Source organism: Cricetulus griseus, chromosome 8 (assembly GCF_003668045.3).
Source record: "Cricetulus griseus strain 17A/GY chromosome 8, alternate assembly CriGri-PICRH-1.0, whole genome shotgun sequence".
NCBI lineage: Eukaryota > Metazoa > Chordata > Mammalia > Rodentia > Cricetidae > Cricetulus > Cricetulus griseus.
Genome location: NC_048601.1, coordinates 56,163,320 through 56,179,866, shown reverse-complemented (window position 1 = coordinate 56,179,866; position 16,547 = coordinate 56,163,320). Strand labels below are relative to the sequence as shown.

At 45.6% G+C, this 16,547-nt stretch overlaps 1 protein-coding gene across 1 annotated transcript in view; it reads right to left on the bottom strand.

The window, feature by feature from the left end:
* Positions 1 to 592: 592 nt before the first annotated feature.
* The window catches only part of Antxr1 (ANTXR cell adhesion molecule 1), a 185,784-nt gene continuing 169,829 nt past the window's right edge, over positions 593 to 16,547 (bottom strand). Inside the window, exon 18 of the mRNA XM_027428734.2 lies at positions 593 to 4,117. Coding sequence (XP_027284535.1) covers positions 3,857 to 4,117 — 261 coding nt within the window. The 3' untranslated portion in view covers positions 593 to 3,856. The remainder of the gene's footprint in view (positions 4,118 to 16,547) is intronic.

Genomic DNA, 16,547 nt, shown 5'->3' with positions numbered 1-16,547 from the left:
AAGCCCATGGGGGGATGGTATTTCAGACTCAAATCATAAAACCAACACAGTATTTATGTGTGTTTGTTTATTTGAGACAGGAGCTGACTATATAGCCCAGCTAATCACTAACTAGCAGCAATCGTCCTGTCTCTGCCTCAGTCTTTTTTTTTTTTTTTTTTGGTTTGAATTTCTCCATCTTCACTTTATTTTTTCATTTACCAACTGAAATGAAGACCATTTTGAATCTTAGAGCTAAAGAAAGCGTTAAAAATTTTAGTGGATAGACCAATTTGAAGAAAGATGTATTTCTGTATGGAGAATGACAGCCATTTTTTTTTTTTTTTTAGTTATTTTATATTTACTTTGTGTCTGTGCTTGCATGTGTGTGGATGCTTGCATGCTTCAGGGTGTATGTGGAGGTCAGAGGACAACTTTTAGGAGTGGGTTCTCTCCTTCTCCCATGTGGGTTCTGGGAATTGAACTCAGGTTGTCAGTCAGGCTTGGCAGCAGGCTCCTTTACAGCTGAGCCATCTCACCAGCCTCTTCTTACGACCCCTTGGAAAACACGTACTTTATTTTTACGACAAGCACACAAATAACAAGTGAAAGAGATGGTTTTAGGTGTTTATTATTATTACTTTAAAAAAGCAACTTCCAGGGTATACCATTGTACAGGTTCAGCCCAGTCTCCTACAGCACGGTATGGTGATGACAGATCTTTCATACAATGACTCAGAGACGCTGAACATCCATAACTAAATTACCATAGAAAAAGAGAAGAGTTTAATGTTATGTGCATTCAGAAATCATATTCTAATTCTTTTAAATTGGTTCTCCAAGCATGATAATGTAGCCAGACTCAGATAACTAAGACGACGACTGACCAGAATGCTCCCTTCCCTTCCTCCTGGTGAGTACGGACAGGCTTTATATAGCTTACAATCAAATTCCACCCATTTTACACAGCATTAATTCCTTCTGCTCCTGAACTCTTGTTAAATTATGCTTAACAGACTTTCCACCATCACACTGTGTGCAGGTGGCAAGTGAAGACCACTTCTGCTCCTCCTGAGGGTTCTGGGGAGACCCCAGCCCTGGCTGGAGAGCCAGCATTTCCATTAGTTTATGGGTAGCTTTGTCCCTGGTGCTGGGGAAAGACTGCTCTTATCTGTCTCCCAGAAGTGTGTGCCCAGCTCCAGGCAGGACCCTGGTTGTGAGCCAGCTGTCAGCACAGGGACTGGCTACAGTTTTCAGCAAGGTGTCATTGATGTTGTGTAAACAAGGGCGTCGTCAGCTCAGTAACTATTTGTACATTAGAGCAGTATGGTCATGGGATATCAACAAGCACAGCTTGGTAGAGTAACCTGCCATGAAATATCACTGGCTTTAATAATTTACTACAACTGTTCTTTTTATTCACACCTATAGGACGTGCTTCCATCTGCCATGTGGAATATGAATATATACAACAAAATTTGGCTTTTATATAAAAAACTTCATAAGGACAATAACAAGGGGTCAAACAAATAACACACACAGTTTCCTAATTACAACCACTATCTCCTGTTGCTTACAGGGAATGACACAGAACCGATGAACTTTAAGCCAGGTAGACTTTTCCTGCTCAGAGTAGCCAACTATGAAAGGTAGTAACCTTGTTCAGTTTCTAGAAACTTCTAACCACAATTCTGAATGACCATGGAAGACATACTGGGTCAATTCTAAGGTTAAACCTTGCAAATTCTTCTCAGAATCACCATGTATCAACATTCCTTATTCCTCAGACACTTCACAACAGCCTCTTGGAAAACTGCACAGGGCACAGGGTGGCCTCCTCTTGGGAGCCTGCTGCCTTCCCTGGAGCCCACTTTTATTGGACAGCAATGCCAGCATCTTGGTTTGGACTCTCTAATGGCTGCACAATTGTGCAGCAGTGATGTGGGGGGGGGCTGTTTTGCACTGCCAGCAGTCAAAACAGTTGCCATGAGGGCTCATTGTCAGCATGCTGTGAGCCTGGGGAGCCCATTCTCTTAGGAATGGTTTTCTGGGGCCCAGCAATGTCACCACAGGTGATGGAGACATTCTGACCCTTGCTTAATGAGGGACTATACTAAAAAAGCTTTGTTCTGCAAGCAGATGGTACAGGGCACAGTAAGAGTGAGAGAGGTCACTTGTCGTAAGTCCTGAAAAGCAGGGAATGACAACCACAGGGAGAAGGGCGAGGTCTGAGGTACACTTGGAAAAGTGTCACTTTGGAATTGGCACCACAGATGGGACATCATGGTCACGGACTTAGGTACTCCCAGGTCAGTTTTCCCCAGATAATACCTTTTATGCTGGTGACTCCCCCATTCTCCTCTGCTTCTCTAAGGTAGGGATTGTAAATAGTTTATCTCTGTCAGTTCCAACTGATGACTGACAGGTTATTAGAGCTGTGGTTTGAAATATTGTGGAAACATATCCTCGGGCTAAATTGAGAAGTAGTGCTGAGACTGATTAATAATGTCTGCCTTGGAAACAAGAATTGGTGCGTTTGGAATGCACCACACCTGATGCCTCTATTCTAAGCAAGCTGAAAGAAGGAGGCTAACTTCAGTTCTTACAGGATCTTTGTAGATTGCAGCCCAAAGCACAAAAGCATGTGTTGATTTTATCTTTTGATCCAGGGGAGAGCTGAGAGTTTTAGGAGCCCGAGACAGGAATTTCAGGGCCCATGGGAAACTGAGGGCAGAAGCATGACTCTGGATGGGTTGTACACTGCCTTTGACAATGACCTCTGTCTTAATGGGTGACAATGTCCAGCTTTAACATGAGGTTAAGGGCTCACTGATGAGGCCGCTTCAGAATGACATGGAGGAATGGGGTGGCAGTTTCAGGCAGAGCTTTTCTGTGTTACACACAGGGTGTATTTCCCCCTTGTTTAACAACTGGTAATATTTGAGAGTGCATTGAGAGCCAAGGAGAACTACACCAGCCTCTGCACACAGGGGCCTGTTCCAGAGTGGACTGGGAGCAATTTTCTTATCAAGTCAGGACTACTGTCTCTCAAACTTGGAAATCTGGTCCTTCACTGATGAAGGACCTTGTAATCTCATGTGGAAGGCACCACGTAATCTGCTCTGATCCATGCCAGAGCCAAACCTCAACATTGAAAGTGAATCATTAGCAGGTTGCCTTTGACAATGACTTGGTGGTTTAGGGTCTGTGCCTGGCTGAAGCCACCCACCTCTAGATGTAACAGCTGGATGCTCCTGTCAACGTTTCTCCATCAGTGTTAAGGACTGACTCCACTAATGTCTCAGCATGGCAACCCACCTTTCCCATCGCAAACAATGCTTCCCTCCTCCCTGGGAAACTGGGAGGTTTGGGAAGGAGAATAGAGCATGTGTTCTTATGCAAGACAACCTGCAGACCCCACTGGATACCTGCACCACACCTTTTTGGAGTTGCTGGGTGGTGTCCAGGGGTAAGGATGGCCGGGTTCCCAGTCCAAGAGTCAAGTCATGGAGGAAGGCGGTATTCAGAATCTCAGCCAGGTTATTTCTTATCCAATGCTGCATTCCGTTCTCGGAAATGACTTTCTTCCTGGTCTCCATGGGACACAATCTGGTTGAGAGCATCTTGGCAGTGTAGCCATCTCTGGAACCTTCTTCTAGAGGTGAGGGGTCACAGGCTAGAAATGTGACTTCAATTGTCTCATTGTTTGTCTTTAGGCAGTTCAAAATTTCCATTTTTGTTCTGCCCATCATGACTTTTAAGTCCTGCGAGTCAGTCACCACTCACCACCTTGGGCTGGGAAGACCTTTCTGACAGTAGAGGAGCCTCCTCCTGGAGTTTCTCAGGCAGCCCAGAGCACAGACGTCGGGTTCTAGTTCTAGACAGAAGGCCTTGGAGGAGGTCGGGAGGGAGGTGGTGCCCTGTTAGGGGGTGGGGCCTGAGGAGGAGGGGGGAGGGTGGATGGCGGGGAGGGGATGGGAGGAGTGGGGGCGCTGGGGGCTGGAGGAGGGCAGTGGGAAGCAGGGGGTGGGGGCGTGTAGATAGGAGCAGGAGGTGGGGAGCTGGGGTGGTAGGCGTTGTTAAGTGGGTACTTGGCTGCCTGAGTGTTCTTCACTCTGGTGAAGTTGATGCAGCGCCCCTGGAAGAAAATCAGAGGACCATGAATGGACATCTTCAGACAGAGCAGGTGCTGAGCACAGTGGCCCTTGAGAGAATGTATGAGGGACAAGAGACACACTGACATGCTGCTGCTGACCTGGTGACCCAATACCACAGTAGCCACAGGTCCCTTTGAATTCATTTCCCTTCCTGGGCTGGCTGGGTCTCAGAACTGTCACAGCCATGTCCTTTACAGTCCTTCACCTTCCTGAGTGGGGAGAGGGAATCGAGGGCTGACGCTAGCTGGACCATAGCATTATGGAGAGAGTCACACTGACTTTTAGCCTTGCCAGTAGGGTGTGACCAGCATTCCCTTCCCTGGAAAGAAGTTGAGGTTAAGAAACAAGTCCCTTTCCCCAAGCCGTTTGGGGGTGGAGGGGGCTGGTCACAGGACTCCTCAACCTTTGTAAGAAATTCAACAGAGATTTTTATTGCTAAGTGGGCATGCCTCCTGAATTTGGCTTTTTTTCCATGTGTGGCTTCCTAGGGACTTAATAGGTCAATGCTGAGAGACCCCTGTATTCTCTCCCCAGACAGACTCTGGAGAGTATAGCTCTGAGGTAGCTCATCTCCTGCTGTGCCCTCTGCTGCCTTTCACCAGCCTCCCACCCCACCCCACACTTGCCCTGTGACAGTCTCCAGCTGTGTGGACTCCATGTTCCTGACAAGCTTCCCCATACCCCCAGCCAGGAAACGGTACAGCCACCCTGTATGCTCCTGGCCTCCCTTGGCTTCCGAGGCCCATGGGCATCTGTGGCTGTGTCCACCGTGTGTCACGGAACCATCTGCCCTCCAAAGAAGGCTATGGGGGGGTGTCACCTCTGAGTATGCCCTTCTCTTTCTCCTGTTCATTTATCCACTGCTGGCAGAGAACACAGCCTAGACGTCTCTCCACACTGACACACAGCCTGTAGTTCTATCTTTGATGGAGGCATGTCTGGAGAGCCCCCAGTTCCCCACATTAGACCCCAGGGAAGGGCCAGAAGGGGAACACAGAGGGCCAGGCAAATTTAAGGAACAGTGTGTGTGTGGGGGGTGTGTGTGTAAAGAGAGAAAGAGAGAGGGAGGGAGGGAGGAGGGAGGGAGGGAGGGAGGGAGGGAGGGAGGGAGGGAGGGAGGAAGGAAGGAAGGAAGGGAGAGAGGGAGGGACGAGCACCCTGACACTTGGCCTGTTATGACAGGCGGACAGCTTGTGGGGGATGGGAAATGAGGAGGCCAAGAGTACCTTTCCTCTCTTCTCCCGTGCCCCATCCTTCAGGTCATATGTCCACTCTCCTAGATAACGCTGGCCTCCACTTTTTATTTGCTTTCTTGGGTATTTTCCTAGTTTCTGTCTTTAGCACACACCACAGCCTGCACACTGCAGTTGTTTTATCTGTAAATGCTTAGCCTCTCATGACAGAGGAGACTCTTTGCTTTTCCACAAGAAGAAACCTCCCAGGATGCTTTGTGCGGGAGGTCATGAGAGTCACAGTCAGAATGGAGTTGTTTGAAGCCACTTGGGAAAGGCAGAGGCATTAGCAATGGTCTGGAAATGCCTTTCTAAGACATCATGTTAGCCAGAATGTCTGGGTCAGAAAGAGCCAGACCCGGCCAGACTGTATCTGTTTAGGAATTATGACGTCACACACAGGTGCCAGCGCCTGGGTCCTTGGTGTGGACATGTCACAAGATAAAGCCAGGGCCAAGCTTTACTGGGTCTCTATTGGGGCTCCATTAACGACAGCAACCACCTGGCATCTTCTCATTTTCTCTCCCAGAGCTCCCCACTCCGGCCAGCTTTAAGGGTACACACTGCAATTGTAAAGTCACCACTGGCCAAGCAGCTCTCTTTTACAGTTGAGTGAAGCTAAGTCCTGTTACAGTTTTCCAATGACATTGTATAGGGCTCTTTTCCTTTAGGATGTTATGGCTGTCTCTGATAAAATCCCACACTGACAGCTCAGAGTCGGGATCTACGGAGCTACCTTCTCTTCCTTCCTTCCTAGACACCTAACATACATTAACGGCTTCTGGAACTTTGGTCCCTTTAAAGATGGAGATTCTGAGCTGTGGGAGATGATGTGATGAGGTCCCCTCTGCCTTCAGATCTTAGAGTTACCTCTGAGCTAATTAGTCCAGAAGTCCACATGCTCACTGTAAGAAACAGCATACAGCTTTCCCCAGAGGTTCTTCTGTCTACAGGCTCAGGAGCTCCTGGCCCTCCACCAATGTCTGCTCAAAGCCCATGTTGGGAGTCCAAATCTGTTATGTGGAATGGGGCTCTTGAGGACACTGTGAGAGTCCTTTAATCACCCTCTGAGAAGGGTCTAGAACAGTGGTGCTATATCACATTTGGGAAACAGCTGAAATTAGTGCTGCCCTCTACTGATGAGGAAACAGATGTTGGAGACAGAACTGGCCTCGCCTGTGGTAGACATGCAGCTGGAGGTAGCATCAGGTCTGACTCCAGGTTTAGTGCTGAGTTGCACACCACACACGGCTTCTATGATAAAATTAGTGAACAGAGAATAAATGAGGCACAGGAGGTGAAGGAAGCAGCCTCAGTGGCCCCTCCTGTCTTCCTGTTGCTACATAACTGCTGTCACTCATTTGGTGCAGGACCTCCCACAGTGCTTTGCTCATGCAGCTGACAGATGATACATCTGGACTTATCTTACTGAGAAAAGGTGCAGACTCAGCACAAATGTGCCCTGAGGCAATTTACAGTAAGAAATGACTCTTCAGACAGTGGCATGGCTCCCGAGAGTTCTAAAAACCTGGGCCAGAGGCGCCAGCACAAACATGAGACACATAATTGGCCTAAAGATTAGTTCACAGAGCATTTTCTTTCCCTTTTCACTCTTATTTTTTTGCTTGTGAAGGGATAATAGAGAGGCCAGATGTTGTTAGTGTTGTACACGCCAGCAGATCTCCAGTGTTTGGTTAAAAAGGTTGCTATGGCAACCAAAGCTTTCTCTCATGATACTGGCCCCTTGCAACTCAGTTTAATTCTCCGCAGCACTGTTTCTGGGTGGTTTGAGTCATATCCAAGGTTGGCTTTGACCTTAGTTTACCTTGCCTTCTTCATTAACAAAATAAGATTGCCATTTTTTTCCCACACACTAGTAGCAATGCTCTGGTAGAATTTTATTTTTTGAGTTTATTTGTGTGTATGGGTGTTTAGCCTGCACATGTGTCTGTGTACCATGTATACTCCTGGAGGTTAGAAGTTGTTAGATTCCCTAGATCTGGAGTCACAGATGGTTGTGAGCTAACATATTAGTCCTAGGAATTGAGCTTGGGTCTTCTGCAAGAGCAGCCAATGCTCTTAACTACTGAGCCACCTATCTAGCCCTTTTGGTAGAAGACCTGGGAATATAGCTGAGTGATGGAGCACTTGCCTAGCACACATGAGATCTTAGGCTCAATCCTCAGTACCACACACACAAAAACCCCAAAAGGAAAATGTGACGATATCCTCTAATACAATGGGAGAGTTATCAGAAATATTCCACACACACACACATCATCATCATCTTCATCTATGAAGAATCCATGAGCACTTCAAAATCCTATGATCTAGGCATCATAACCTCCCTGGGGAGAAATGAAAGAGAGGGCTCAGGCCTATTTAAATAATTTGTTCAAAACCACACAGGCAGCAACAGGTTGGGTGGGAATAAAGCCTAGTTCTGCATGGCTCAGGAATGCAGCCTTTTAACTATTATCCTGAATACAAATAATGAGTGCAAAAAGATTCTCGAAGGACCAATGGCTAGCTTTACACATTGTAGCACTTGGCCACAGTCCAGTAACTCTCCACACAGATGTGAGAGGTTGTTCCAGAATGCAAGATTGTCTGCTCAGTTCACCTCTAGTGCAGAGCTCTTCAGTGGCTCCACTTGCGATAGAGTCCACAGCCTCCAATGGCATGAGGTCCTGTGATGCTGGCTTCACTCTATCTGCAGGATGTCCAGCCGGTCCTGTCCTAAGCTCAGTCAATTCTTTTCAATGATATGAACAGCACAGAACTTGGTGTTGTTTTCAGATATCTCCCAGGCAGCCTCAGGGTCTCTCCTTGAAGCCAGGGCTCCTACTAAGATCTCAAGGTCCAAGTTGTCACTTGACAAATAATCCCTACATAGTTGTGGGTCTCTGAGCCGGATACTCTTAAAATCTCATGTAGTCTGCATAAATTAGCTTTTTAGAAGTGCAGGCTATAATAACAGGGCTATATAGACATCCTTAAGTTACCTTGCCATGCACTCTCCCCAGTTTTGAGGGAGACATGCTGAGGATCCTATATGCTCTCTTTCTTTGGTCTCTCCTCACCTCTCTTGGCAGGGTTTCATGTAGCTCAGGCTAGCCTTGATCTTGTTATATTGCCAAGGACGACTCTGTTTCTATTCCCAAATGCTGGGTTTACAAGCATGTACAGCTGCACTTAGTTTTTATGTCATGCTGGGGATAGAACCCAGGGCTTAATTAATTTTTTAAAGGTAATTGTCTCCATAACAAATCCCTTTGCCTAGTTATGGTGTGGTTGGGATATAAGGTCTTGTTGACCACATTCCGGTTTTCCCTTGAATTGTAGAGGGTATGGAGACAGGAAACTGGCAGTATGGTCTATCGGGGGGCTTTGTTTTGTCCCTAACACACTCTTGATGTGAAACCCGGGGAAAGTCACCATCTCTGAGGCCCTCACTTCCTTGGTCTTCTGTACTGGCTAGACATATCCAAGGGCCCTTAGTCCTGAGCTCTATGATTCTAGAGGTGGCTGTGCCTGCAGTTTAATTGGATTCTGTTGGGCAGCCAGTTTGCACATCTTTTTATGTTGCTTAGTTTGGCTAGCTCCAATCCTTTGTGCTGCATATCTTCCAGCTGTTTGTTAGGTTTCTGAAATATTAGGAAATTGGAAGCTTAAGCATTGGAGGCTTCATCTTCTGTTTTTAAGCAGCTTTGCTGAGGATTCAAGCTGGCCCCTGAGTTCTGAGTTTGAGCTGTGGGATGCTGGGGAGATGGGGGAAGAGCTTTGGGGTGACTGTGAGCAAAGAATGTGCCAGGGGTGAGCTCATGTATGCTGAGTGTTAGGAAACATCTGGCTATCAGGCACGCTCAGCAGACATGGAGCTGGCCTTCGGAGATGGTTAAAAATATGCCATGGCTCCCACAAATTAAACCGAATAGTTTCCTATGAACAGAGGTCATTCAAGGAAATTGGATTTCACAGAGAATACTAAAGTAATCATGGAAAAAGTTAACATACAAGCCAAGTTTCTCCTACAAATACCTTTTCTATGACCTAGTTCTCACATGCACTGTCTTGTTGGGAGAGCTGTAGGTATTCAAGTTACAAAAAGATTAGCCTTCCAAAGTTTGTTTGCAGCTGGCTGTTTAGGATGGGGGGTCGGGGAAAATCAGTCTTGTAAACAAAGTCTGGTTCTCAGGCTAGACCACAAAGCTCGTTGGTTCGCTGATGTAACTGATTTAACTGATGAAGTCCGTGCTCTAGTGATGCCTTAGGAGAGATGGCATCAGAGTAATGTCTTCCCACGTATGCCTCTCTCCACTCTCCAAGTCACTGCACTCTTTCCTAAGTGGTTCTATTGTCTGTCAATCACAAGGGGCTTTAGACAGTACTGAGCAAGCATCAAAGTCTTGCCCTCATGAGTATGTAGACTAGAGGTGGAGACAGAGTCAATGACTCACAAACAGATGGACCCTAGCAGCCATGTCTGTGATCTGTGATGTTGCCATCGTTGATTGACCAGAGGTTGGCACCTAACCTGGGCTGGGTAAGTAAGATTCTCTCTCCTGGGAATCAGAACATCCAAGTAGTGGAAGACAGGCAGGTGGAACCGACCCCTAAATTAGAGTGAATGGAAGTGAGAACTTGTGTGGGGAAGCAGCGTCTCTGTGTGTCAGAGAGAAGCAGAGAGGACATTAAAAACCCTCCAACTCTCCCCCATTCTTACTAACTGCACCTCTAAATTGGGGTCAGGTAGTAGACAAGTCTCCCAGGCTGCCTTTCCCTTGATATACTGGTTTCCACATAAATCTTCCTATATAAATCTACATACACATGTGTACACACATACGGAGAAGTATATAAAATGTGCACGCAGTAGTGTGCACACACATTCTGTTTTCTTCCTGCTTAACCCTCAGTGTCTCCCACCTATGGGATATCCAAGTTCTTAGCACAAGCTGTGGCTGGCTCCTCTGAATCTCTCTGGACTACTTTCTTTTCTGTCTTTGAACTCTACACTTTAATGTTGATCCATCATTTCAAAAGATGACACCATTCTCTGGCTTTTCTCGTGACAACATTCACATTATAGGTTCAGTTCTGGGACAGAGATAAACAGTACAGGTATTGCGTGAGCTCTGGGCAAGAGAAAACGTGCTGTCAGGGTGAAGCAGGCATTCACACCCCTCACCCCCCCCAAAAAAAGAGAAAAAAACTCGGCTGGTCTGTAATACATTTCCTCTCCTAGCCTGCTTTTTATGTGCTGTCCGGGAAAAGGAGCCAAGGTCAACTCGCTCGGTTATTTGATTCATTCTGCTGACACACAAGCTGGCGTGCTCTCTGTAATCAGGTCTTCTGATGCCAAAACTAAGGGTAAGATGAAAGCATAAAGGAAATATTCGGTAACATGAGGAAGCTAGAGAAATGAAGGAAAGGGTGGAAATAAAATGGCCTATCTTTAGCAAGACACACATGATTTGTCAGTAATTACTACCGAGATATGATTTATTTAATATAAATCCCCTCTCATCCGATTACAAAGTTCTGTATATGTTCTAGATTTGTTGAAAACTTGGATAATACATGAAAGAAAGAGGAAAAAGAGGAAGGGAGAAAAACACAGGTAGCAGGATTCAAAATCGTCTCTGTGCTTTTCCTTTTTAGAAAGCACAAACACCCATGGAATGCATGTATTGACGACAGTTGAATCAGGCTGTGTAAAAAAATTAAATGCCACTCTGTGGTTCTCTCTCCCTTTATTCTGTCTCTTGCACCGGGACCTTACGCATGCTTGGCAAAGGCTCCACCGATGAACTAGGTGCCCAGCCCTTCACTTCCCTGCTATTCTCTTGCTTTATTATTGGAAACTTTCATTGATGTCTACCACTCACCTTAACCATATCTGCCCCTCCTCCCCTCCTCTCCCTTTCTGATCTTTCCTCAGCGACTTTCCTTTCCTTCCTTGCTTTAGGTGCGCCCCCCCTCCGATCCACTGATTCCAGTTAGCGCTGCCCACATGCACGCGGCTGTGGGGTGTCTACTGGTGCATGGGGAATCGGCGAGTGGTCAGCTCTGAAAAGGAGTGAGTCTACCTTCCTCCACAGCCAACAGCTCCTCAGCTGTGGGTGTGGCTCCGGAGCTCCCCTCCCCGCTCATGCTGGGATTTCTTACTCATCTTGCACAGGTCCTGTGCTTCTCTGACGTTTTCAACCTTTTCTCACACAGAAGCAACAGGTACAGCTATTAAAGTCTTTATTCAGAGGCAGTAGGAACCCAACTAGCTCTACTACAAATGATGCTGTGGTTAAATGATAGGTGTGTTTTTATTTACCCATCAGTCGTGAAAGGCAGTCACTGCATTAGCTAGTAACATTAGAACAGTTTTTGATACTATTGTCAACTTTTTGTCTAGAAAAATGGATAATAAATGACAATTTCAATTATGGTTTTCTGCGGGGAAGGTTTTCAGGGTAACGGTCAGAGGGAATGGAATCATTTCTAGGGTGGTTGTTTCATACATTCAAGACTATGTTTCTATCCACACCCTTAGTGACCAGCGGTTCACGGGCTCTGCTCACTTCTCTAGTGGGCTGTTGTTCCCTTAACAACTTTTAAATAACTCACTGAGTCCAGTTTGTGCTGCCCACACGTGCACAGGTGTAGGTCATTGCCTAGAGCCTAGGTCATTGAATACAGCTCAGTAGGACTCAAACAACTGTCCTCCCCCGGGGGCCATCAACGCCAGTACTGCCAAGCTGGGGGTGTAAGCTCTGTGCCCATGTCCATTCTGTACCAGAACACTGACTGGCCTGATTGTACACAGGAAACAACAGTTACTACTGGCAGTTTATGAACAGTGTCTTTTAAGTCCTACTTTGCTGAGTCTAAAAATGTACAAATAAGGATTTTTTGATATAAAGCAAGATAATCATATTTACAGGTATTTTTAATCACATTAATTTTCTATTCAACTGATGGTTTTAAAAGAAATATTTAATCCTGGTATATTGGCACATGCCTTTAATCCCAGGCAGAGGCAGTCGAATCTCTTTGAGTTTGAGGCCAGCCTGGTCTACATAGTGAATTTCAGGATAGCCAAAGCTGTGTAGTGAGACCCTATCTTGAAACAAACCACCAACAAAGTAATATTTAAAAATTTAATCAAATATTTTTGAGATTACTCAAGTTCATGTTTTTCTTTATTTTGATCTAATAATGTAAATTTTATGATTTGTCTAATGAAAATTATCTGAATATTTTGAAGTAAACTAAAAGCTCTAGAAATCATATCATTAACCTTTGATTTTGTGTGTGAATGTGTGTGTGTCTGTGTTATGGTAGGAAAATGTGGCTTATAATATAGTCAATTTAATACATTTTAAAAATGTATTTTCTTTCTGCTTGAGAGGTGCTGATAAATGGTTCTCTCCTATGAAAGCCTCTCCACTTCTGTCAGCTTGATCTTTGCAGCCCAGGGGTGGTGAGGGCACAGTAACTTTCTCCGCTAATATTTTACACAATTACACTTGCTCAAACTTGACTTTGTCGTTCCAATCACTGGGCCACCCAAGAGCAGCAGGGAGGGACCCCTCTCAGAGCCAACTGGGCAGAGAATTCCTTTTGCTCTCTGTGGTGCTGGCTTGTCTGAGAAGACACTGCCTTAGTTTTCTCTTCCCATATTCTGCCACTCTCTCAAGGCCCAATGTCACCTGCACCTCTGTTCCTCAGATCCTAATTGCCTTGGCAGACCTGTGATGGAAGGGCTGTGCTAGCCTTGAGTCTGATTTTAAGGGCCTGGAAGTTTCTTTTCCTGGTTTCTGCACCCTGGGCATCAGCTCTGGGCTATGCTACTCCAGGGAGCCAAATGAAGCACACTGAGGCACAGATAGGTGAGTAAGAAACCCTGTAGGATTCCTAGAACAGGTAGCTCTGGGAACTTCAGCCCCAGTCACTATCTGGTCACAGCTTTACAAGAAATCTCAGATGACAGCTATCTAATGTGTACCTGCTCAAACCAGGCAACTCGAAGAAAAAAATTAGTTAAGTTAGTACCTTTTGGAATAGTTAATCATGGAGCAATACAGAAGTGGCAGCCACTCATCTTTGCCTAGCAGGTGCAGGCACAGCTGTGGGAAGCTGGTGTCAGAGCTATCTTTGGCTTCTCTTTTCCTTTAGAGTCTGAACTCAACACTTCTCAAGGTACCACTGCCTGAATGGGTAGGACTTTCTACCCCTGATCCCTGGGAGGAAGGTAAGATTGTCAAAATGACAGAAAGATGCAGCCTTGGTGGTAACCAGAAGATACAGCTCCAATGGTAACCAGAAAAGACAATCCCAACAGAACCAGAAATTACAACTCCAGTGGTAATCAGGAGACACAACCCAGTGGTAACCATGGTAACTCTGGCAGAAAGCAGCATGCAGACCTGACAGCTAAAGAAGATGCAACATTGACAATAACCAGAAGGTGTAACCCTGAAAACAAAAGAAGACACAACACTGACAATAACCAGAAGGTGTAACCCTGAAAACAAAAGAAGACACAACATTGACAATAACCAGAAGGTGTGACCCTGGCAGCAACAGAAGACACACATTGATAGTCTCCAGAAGACACAAACCCAGTGATTAACAGAAGATGCAATCCTGACCATAACTGGAAACGCCAACCCTGACAGTAGTCATGCTAAATTTCTCCTGTTCCCTTGATGACACCTTGCAGTGCACATTTGGAACCTGAGGCTGCTGTGGCACAGAGGACACTGACTGCAGAGAGGACTGGAAAAAAGCTGTGATGTTGAAATCTGCCAGTGGATGTTCACTCTTCTAATCTGAGCCTGTGACACTCAGCCATATACTTCCCTATCACCAGTACAGCAGGGCTCAGGGTCAGGCTCCCTCAATACTGTAGTCATGCGAAGCACTTGTGTTTGAGGTGCCAGTTTGGCTGAAGCTGTCTTTAAGCACAGTTTAACAAATACTATGTCAGACAGGAAGTGCAGTAAGACAGAGTTATGGCACCCCAAAGCAGGTGAGTGAGCTGTGTCATGGATCTATGAAAGGCTAGCCTACCAATGTCTGACCTATGCCTAAGTTTCAATAAGTCACTTCTCATATAAATTAAACTATTCATATGCCCAAGTTGAGAAGGACTTTGATGGATAGTCAGAAAACCATTGTAAACAAGAAAGAGAAAATGTATCAGATGACATACAATGGTTTTACACTCTCCTAATCTTATTAATACATGAATTTATGACATGTTCTGTTGTATTCCATGCCCCATGTGTGTTCATGTGTGTGCAGGTGCATGTGTGTGTGTGTTCATGTGTATGGAGGCACATGAATGTGTGTTCATGTTTATGGAGGTGACTGTGTGTATGTGTTGTTGAGGTCAAAGGACAAACTTGGGGGTCATCCTCAGGAGCCATGCACCTTTTTTGTTGTTGTTGTTGTTGTTGCATTTTTCAAGACAGGGTTTCTCTGTGGCTTTGGAGGCTATCCTGGAACTAGCTCTTGTAGACCAGGCTGGCCTTGAACTCACAGAGATCCACCTGCCTCTGCCTCCCGAGTGCTGGGATTAAAATGTGTGCACCACTAATGCCCGGCCCATGCAACTTTTTTTAAAGTTAATTTTATTTTACATCCCAACTGCAACCTCCCCTCCCTCCTCTTTACCCTTTTACCCTCCCCCTCACTGCACCCCTCCTCTGTATCTGCCCAGAAAGTGGCAGGCCTCCCGTGGGCATTTGTGTTTGAGTGTGATCAGATAGAGGAGACCAAGGGATTGTGATCAAGAAACCAGAGTGAGACCCACTAAACAGGGGTCAGGTCTGAAAACTCAGACCTTTTACGGTAGGAAAACATGGGCTCAGGCAGATTTGTGGGCAGTACTTTGGAGTAGGGTTAGGTTGGCATCATTTGCTGGAGGGAGGAACTTGTAATGAATGGGGGCTCAGCATGGTGCACCCTAAACGCTGTTTAACTTTGCTCTTGTAAAACCTAGCACTGGCATTGAACCACCATCTCTTCATTGGAGACATGAAGTTCAATGTGTACTCCATCGGTCCTGCCAAGTAGTGCAGAGATTACTTTGCCAAAGAGTCTGGTTCTAATTGTCATTTGGATGGGTCTCAGCAATGCCATTGCTTTAATGCACTTTTCTACGATTTAAGAAAACACTGTGGCACACTGTACTGAGTGGAATCTGAGCCAGGATGCATGGACTTTGCTCCATCTTCCGTCTCTCATTGTCCTTCACTGTCAAGTGTCTCTGCTATTTCTCCTGACTTCCTCTATGGTCCAGTTGACAGCCTCTAACTGCTTAGACCCATCATTAGTGTAATATTCCTATTTATTATTTTATTTATGTTGCGGTATTTGCCTAAAAATGTTGGTGCCAGAGATAAACTAAGATTGCTTAGCCAAGAGAATTATTTAGCTTGGATATGAAAATGTAAAATTATAAAATGCGTGTGATTCATTGAGTACATAGCTCAGATCTGTTCCCATTCTTTTTTTTTTTTTAGACCAATATGGCTGTTAATTTTTGTACAATGCCAACTCAACACGGTAAACTGGGATACTTTTTTCCAAAGTTGACAGCACAGCTAAAGTTTCCAAAAATTCAAATTATATATGTATATTGTTCCCATTCTTATGTTCTCATGTCTGAAGGGAGGTAGTTTCTTCCTCCTCCTCCTCCTCCTCCTCATTCTTCCCCTCTTCCTCCTTTTCCTCCCTCTCCCCCACTTTCTCACAGGGTGAGCAATGCCATCTTTAGGAAAGCTTCTTTCCCTATGCCTGTAGGTATTTAAAACACTTCTCCCTAAGCAGAGATAATGATGATTTAAAAAGAAAAAGAACACATCTGCATTTGTGATTGTCATACTGTTGCCAGTGAATGGCTTCAGTATAGACTCTGTGTTTGTTCCCCTCAAATTTGCACAATGAAGGACAAAATCCCTAATAGGATGACATTTGGAGATGGGGTTCCCGGGAGTCAACTAGAGCTTCATGAGTTCTCCAAGGCAGGGCTCTCAGGATTGACCAGTGCCCTGAGAAGCAAAGGCACCAGAAAGCCCATTCTTTCTCCATGTGTGACACTGGAGACAGACCTTGTGAGCTCACAGCCTAAAGGGAAGCCCTTACCGGAATCTGAGCACATCAGCTGCCAGTC